Source organism: Anabas testudineus, chromosome 18, assembly GCF_900324465.2.
Source record: "Anabas testudineus chromosome 18, fAnaTes1.2, whole genome shotgun sequence".
Taxonomy (NCBI): Eukaryota; Metazoa; Chordata; class Actinopteri; order Anabantiformes; family Anabantidae; genus Anabas; species Anabas testudineus.
In genome coordinates this window covers 28791974-28797859 of record NC_046627.1, presented here as the reverse complement: position 1 = coordinate 28797859, position 5886 = coordinate 28791974, and the positions used below count along the sequence as shown (strand labels likewise).

The 5886-nt window shown below is 37.3% G+C and overlaps 1 protein-coding gene across 1 annotated transcript; it reads left to right on the top strand.

Moving 5' to 3' along the window:
* Positions 1-2332: 2332 nt before the first annotated feature.
* Positions 2333-5386, top strand: LOC113157192 (secretory phospholipase A2 receptor-like). Its single transcript, XM_026352515.1, has 5 exons — positions 2333-2388; positions 2616-2981; positions 3089-3502; positions 3587-3657; positions 3809-5386. Exons 1-5 carry the CDS (start codon positions 2346-2348, stop codon positions 3926-3928), a joined length of 1014 nt encoding a protein of 337 aa, XP_026208300.1. The 5' UTR covers positions 2333-2345; the 3' UTR covers positions 3929-5386.
* The last annotated feature ends 500 nt before the right edge of the window (positions 5387-5886 follow it).

The window sequence follows — 5886 nt, the reverse complement described above, 5'->3', positions numbered from 1 at the left end:
GAGAAGACTCTGAACTAATACAAAAACAAGTATTAATATCAATATTAAGCAATTAAAAATAGTCCCTGAATCAAAGTGATCATGAGTAGAGTATGTGACAGAAGAGAAACATCCTGCTTCAGACTAACATATAGTGTCCTATATAGTGTCCTATATAGAACCTACACGCAACTGACGTTCATTGTTCCAACCACATGTAAATCAGGGAATTTGACATCTGAAAAGCTGCAGTTACTGAGCTCTGCTGGGATTTTTAACTTTCAAATGAATGTTGCTACATGTGGAAATAGCTGCTCGTGTGTTTGCTTTTCTCATACATTTGAGCTGGAGTCTGAATCATGTAAAGCAGAAAACAGTTTACTACTGTAGTGAGGGGAGTTTCAGTGAAGTAACCTGTGTCCTGTTACAAACTTTACTCTTATATATGTGGACTGAAGGCTGTTCACAACTCTTTCTAGAACATTAAAAAAGCTGAAGGCTGGTCGATAGTTTCTTCAGTACAGTACAGGAAAATGATCTGCAATTATATAGTGCTTTTCTCCCTTATTCGCATTATATGCAGTTTCTCATTCACCCATTCACACACACACACACACACACACACACACACACACACACACACACACACACACACACACACACACACACACACACACACTCACAGTGGCAGAGCTTTCATGCAGCTGACCTGACTCATCAAGGACAATTTGGGATTCAGCATCTTGCTCAAGGACACTTCAACGTGTGACAGGTTGAGTTGGGAATTAACCCACAGATAACATGATCAGTGGACTACTGCTCTATCTCCTGATCCACAGCCGCCTCAACATGTCAGATGGTAAAACATTTGATGACACTAGAAGATGTGGACATTGCTACACCTCCAAACAAATTTAACACACATCAGCTCAAATATTCTGCATCACTACTAGTCACATTTCGACCCTTTGAATTACACATGCAGTGTGTTGTTCTAGTATCAGACTACACACATTTCAAATCTGGCATGAAAAAGGTAATAAAAATTATTTTACAGGTGCCCTGTGCAGACTGTGAGTATCATTTTCTCCTGTGTCACCTGTGTGTTATGAAATCTTGGGTTTGTATTCTAAAGGAGAGGGTGTCATGTCCTCCAGTCTGTCAATCCATTCAACTCACCTACTAGTCAAACAGCATCAAATCAACAGCTGCTATACAAGTGAAGCTCTGCCATTAGTAGATGTTCCTGTGATTTTGTGTGAGCAGTCTGCTGCTGTGTGTCTGTCACCTTATGCTTGCATTTCTACTTGTACTGTATGTGAACTGAAGTACTTCATGTTCTGTGAAGGCTAGAATTGACCTATTCGGAAATTGTAACTGAGCTGGTTTGTTGTACTGGGAGACTGGAGTGTAGCCTCTGATCTGTCACTTGCATATAATAATAATAAATGTATCTATAGAGCACTTTTCTAAACATATGTTACAAAGTGTTTGAATAATAAATTATAAAAAGGCACAACAGGACTAATCTGCTTGGTTTAGGTAGGTACTATAGCAGGTTTTGGCTTTTGGTTTTATTTAAGTAATTTCTGATTTAACCCAACTGTAGAAGCTGCTTACTTTTTTTTTTTTACCAATTTAAGATTTCACCTATTTCAGTTGCAGCGTTCATACAGTTGTGGTCTTTGTTTGTTTAAATGTCATCTTGCCTCACAGCCAAAAGAAGCAAACGGTAACTTTGCTTGTTTTTTTTTTTATGTTTACATCGCCACTTTCTTTTCACCACCAATCTTGGACATCTGTTCCATCTCTTTTACATGTTCCTTTTCTGGACCTGCTGATGTTGCCTCATAAAAGTCAATTTACAATTAGGAAAAGATCTGTATAGAGAACCATGTTTCTCCCCCCGCTAACAAAATATCAGGACAAACTAAGCTCTTGATTCGTGGCACTAAAACAAGTTTATCAAATTTAAACATAATGACTTTGTGACTCAGATGTTTGGTGTTTTGATCACAGACAGGTATTTTCCACAGTTGGAGGAATTTACCAATACATACGTAGATTACTCAGTTACATCTGTAAAAAAATTGACAAAAAGTGGTGATAAACCTGAGTAAGACCGGGTGAACTAACCATTTAAATGAATCAGTAGGAGAGTGAGCAGAGTGTGTTTGAAAGGCAAAAAACATTCATCAGTGTGAAGTACAGTAAAATTCCTACAATACAACTATTCATTTAGATATTTTTTATCAGTGTTTTTTATCATAACATGATTTGCATAAAGACACCAATGAATGCAGGTGTGGAATTTCCCCAGATACGTTCATTTATGCAGAGCTTCCTTTTCCAATCCTCAGATCAGCATGAAGATGGACAGGATCCTGCTGGGTGTCGTTTATCTGTCAGGTCAGTGACATATTTATAATTTTAGTTGTAAACATTTCTTTATTTTGTTTTATCGTATTATAATCAATAACAGAGACAATGACCAGTGAGATGAATCTTAAAATATAATAATAATAATAATCCCTGCAGTTGTTTAGAAAACCTTAAAAATAAAACTGGAAAAGTCCATTTTGGTTTGGGTCACGTCAGTTGTGGAAAGATGTTAATGATTTATATTTTTCTTTCAGGGTGGATCATCTTCTCCTCGGGTCTTTTCCATGAATATCATTTTGTTAATTTGTCTCTAAACTGGTATGATGCAATGACCTACTGCAGACAGACGTACACAAACCTGGCCACCATCGACAACACTGATGAAATGAACCAAATTATTAACATTTCATCTGCTGGTAACAACTCTGAGGTCTGGATTGGTGTAACCTCTGGTCTGTCTGTGATCTGGACACATGACATTAGGGACAACTATTGGGACTGGGAGAACCAAACAAAGAACGAACCATTTTTACTTCATTATTTTTGTTATAGTGTTGCAAACAATGGAGGATGGTACCTTGAAAATTGTTCATTAGAACACCCGTTTATCTGCTCTAATGGTGAGTACACAGCTAAATATTTTGTTCAGTATTATTTGTACTCTGTATGTGTAAATAGTCTTTCCAAAGACACAATATTTTATTCTTCTTTCAAACTCTAACTGCAGGAACACAGCTGGTTTATTTAAATGAAGCAATGGATTGGTTCAGTGCCTGGAAGTACTGCAAGAAGAACTACACAGACCTGACCACCCCCTATGACAGCACACAGTACAACGTGGACTACTACAGGGCTGTGCAGAATTTGATTCCGAATGGAAATCGAACATGGATCGGTCTTATCGCACATCCTTATATTTACTGGTCTGATGGAAGTAGCTCCTCATTCAGATACTGGGATAACTTTACAAAAGCTTTTGGTGATGTATGGAGTCAGATGTGCGCTGCTGTAGATTTGCAGAGATCAGGAAAATGGAGGTTGTTGCCTTGTGAAACAACATTACCATTTGTCTGCTACAGCCCCCAGGTTCCTGCACCCACTACTACACAAGCCCCTAAAGTGGGGATGAAGAATAAAAAAGGTATTTAAGTTTTCAGATTCTGTATCACACAAAAAAAAAAAAAACACAGCAAACCCATGATGTGTTTCTCTCTCTGTTTCAAAGTCTTTAAGCTGAGGATGAGCTCCTCTGTGGATCTGAATGACCCTGCTCAGAAAGCAAACATCCTGACGCAGGTAAATCTCCAGAATCCAGCCTTCAGTCATTTTAGAACATTACATTGTTGTTTGGGTGTCACAGCACTGGATAAAGAGGAACATGATGATAGCAATTACTGAATAGCATAATAACAACAACAACAAAATGACCAACATCTGTGTTTCTCAGCTCCAGAACAGACTGAAGGAGAAAGGAGTGAGTGGAGTCACCCTGAAGTGGAGAGAACAGCCTGATGGGAAAGTTTTCCACAAGGAGAGAAATGCTGACGTGACCCATGATGAATGTTGAATGAATATCTGCTAATGAATCCATTAACAGAATATCTGACTATAACCTGTTAATATAATATTATAATCCTCAATATTATGTCAAATGTGTGAACATGAACTGTTTAAATGAACCTCAGCTGAGCTCTTCAGATAATTACTGTAAGTGTGAATTAAAGTACAGCAGCGCCCTCTTCTGTTTGAGTGCAGATATTACTGCACATTTTCTGAGAACTGAGACAAGGATTCATTTTTGTAACTTACTAAGTAAAAAATATTCCTTCATCCAAGTGTGAGCTTTGTTATAAAGATCTGAGTTCCAGGCACATAAAAGAGCTTTAATGCAATATGTTTCCTTTTCAACTACTGTGCTAAACATTACAGTAGTTCTCCTGACTGTTTGACACATCAAGCTGATGGTCAAACTTTGGCCAGTGTCATCGATGAGCATGTGTCAGGCTCGTTTTTTCAGTGTGTCCTTCAACCTATTGACACTAAACAGACTCATGTCAGCGGCTTTTCAGATGATTTGACATGCTGAAATTGGTGAAGGAGAAATGAATAAGACCACTGTGATTGGCTGTGGAGCTCAGTGAATCACTGCATGAGAAGAGAAACAGAAATGACAAAAGCAAACAAATGAGGCAGTTGAGGGAGAACAGGGAAAGCTCTTCTTAATTTTCATCTTCGTCTTATCTGAATGTTCCAATACTCTGTTTTATAACAACATGGTTATTTAGAAAAATAAAAACAAACCTGTGGTGAGTGAGAGTGAAGTCAAAATTGTTATAGCTGCTTTAAATCTGCAGTCGAAGGTCTTCTTCTGTGGTCACTTACTAAATGATGAATACAGATTATTGCCGCCTGCTGAATTCTTTCTTCTCACAAAGGTGCAGAACATATGTGTCAACTGGCTCTAGTTTTAGTGGTGTATTCGAGTTTTTTTGGCCCCTACGTTACTATATGTTCAAGGCAGGAAGCCAGACTGGAGACCATGACATTAACATACAGTATCTACTTTACACAATAACTTAACTTAGTTTCACTAGGCCTCATTCACCAAATGTTTTTTATTTGTTCTTAAGAAAAGTCCTGTGTCAGATTCACAACACATTTTTACAGATTTGTTTGGACCTTTGCTCTTAACTTGTTGAATATTTTACCTTTATCATTAGTGGATATAAAATATCAAGACAACAACATAAATAAAAATTATTTAATAATAATAATATTATACAACTGCAAAATCCACAAAAATGCAATAACCAGTTATTTTGCACAAATGTTTCAACACTGAAATGTGCTAAAGTGGTCTTTAGTGACAATGTCCAGCTAAGAAAACATAGATGAATGTCAGCGTCTGTGTGAGTTTTAAGAAGAAATGTCTTCTTGAGGGTGGTTAGTGAATGAGACCCACTGTTGTTACATTACACAGTGACTGAATAACTTTCTCTGTAAGTATGGGGGCCTGTAAGGGACAATGGAAAATAAACATATACATAAATAAATGTCTGGATTTATTAACAGAACATCTTTCTGTTTGCATGGAGCTATAGCAGACAGCTAATGCCAATTTAGTCACTGTAAATGAGTCTGAGCAGACTTCATTTAATATGAAACATAAAATCAAGACATTAAACAGTTAAAATACTCAGGAAGAGAAAGGAACAAGGTTTTTATTTTAATTTCATTCGTCAGTATTAAAATAATCATGTTAGTGTGAGCACTGTGAGGCAGAGCTTGAAACGGCACACCCGGATCATGTTTTGGATACAAATATTTTCATGTCAGTCATTATGACATTGTTTTGCATAAAGAGAGACCAGTGAAATGGATGTAGAGCAGGTGTACAATATGCCCAGATTCCATTACACATACAGAGTTTTCTTCAACAGTCATAGAGCAGCATGATGACGGACAGGATCTTACTGGGTGTCTTGTATCTCTCAGGTCAGTCCAACATTTACCTGAGTTTTTTTT

What these genes read in the sequence shown, in the direction of transcription:
- LOC113157192 (XM_026352515.1), top strand. Translation starts at nt 2,346, where the DNA reads ATGAAGATGGACAGGATCCTGCTGGGTGTCGTTTATCTGTCAG. An exon ending in GGGTGTCGTTTATCTGTCAG is followed by an intron (nt 2,389 to 2,615) that starts GTCAGTGACATA and finishes TTTTTCTTTCAG; the next exon opens with GGTGGATCATCTTCTCCTCG. An exon ending in AAGCAAACATCCTGACGCAG is followed by an intron (nt 3,658 to 3,808) that starts GTAAATCTCCAG and finishes TGTGTTTCTCAG; the next exon opens with CTCCAGAACAGACTGAAGGA.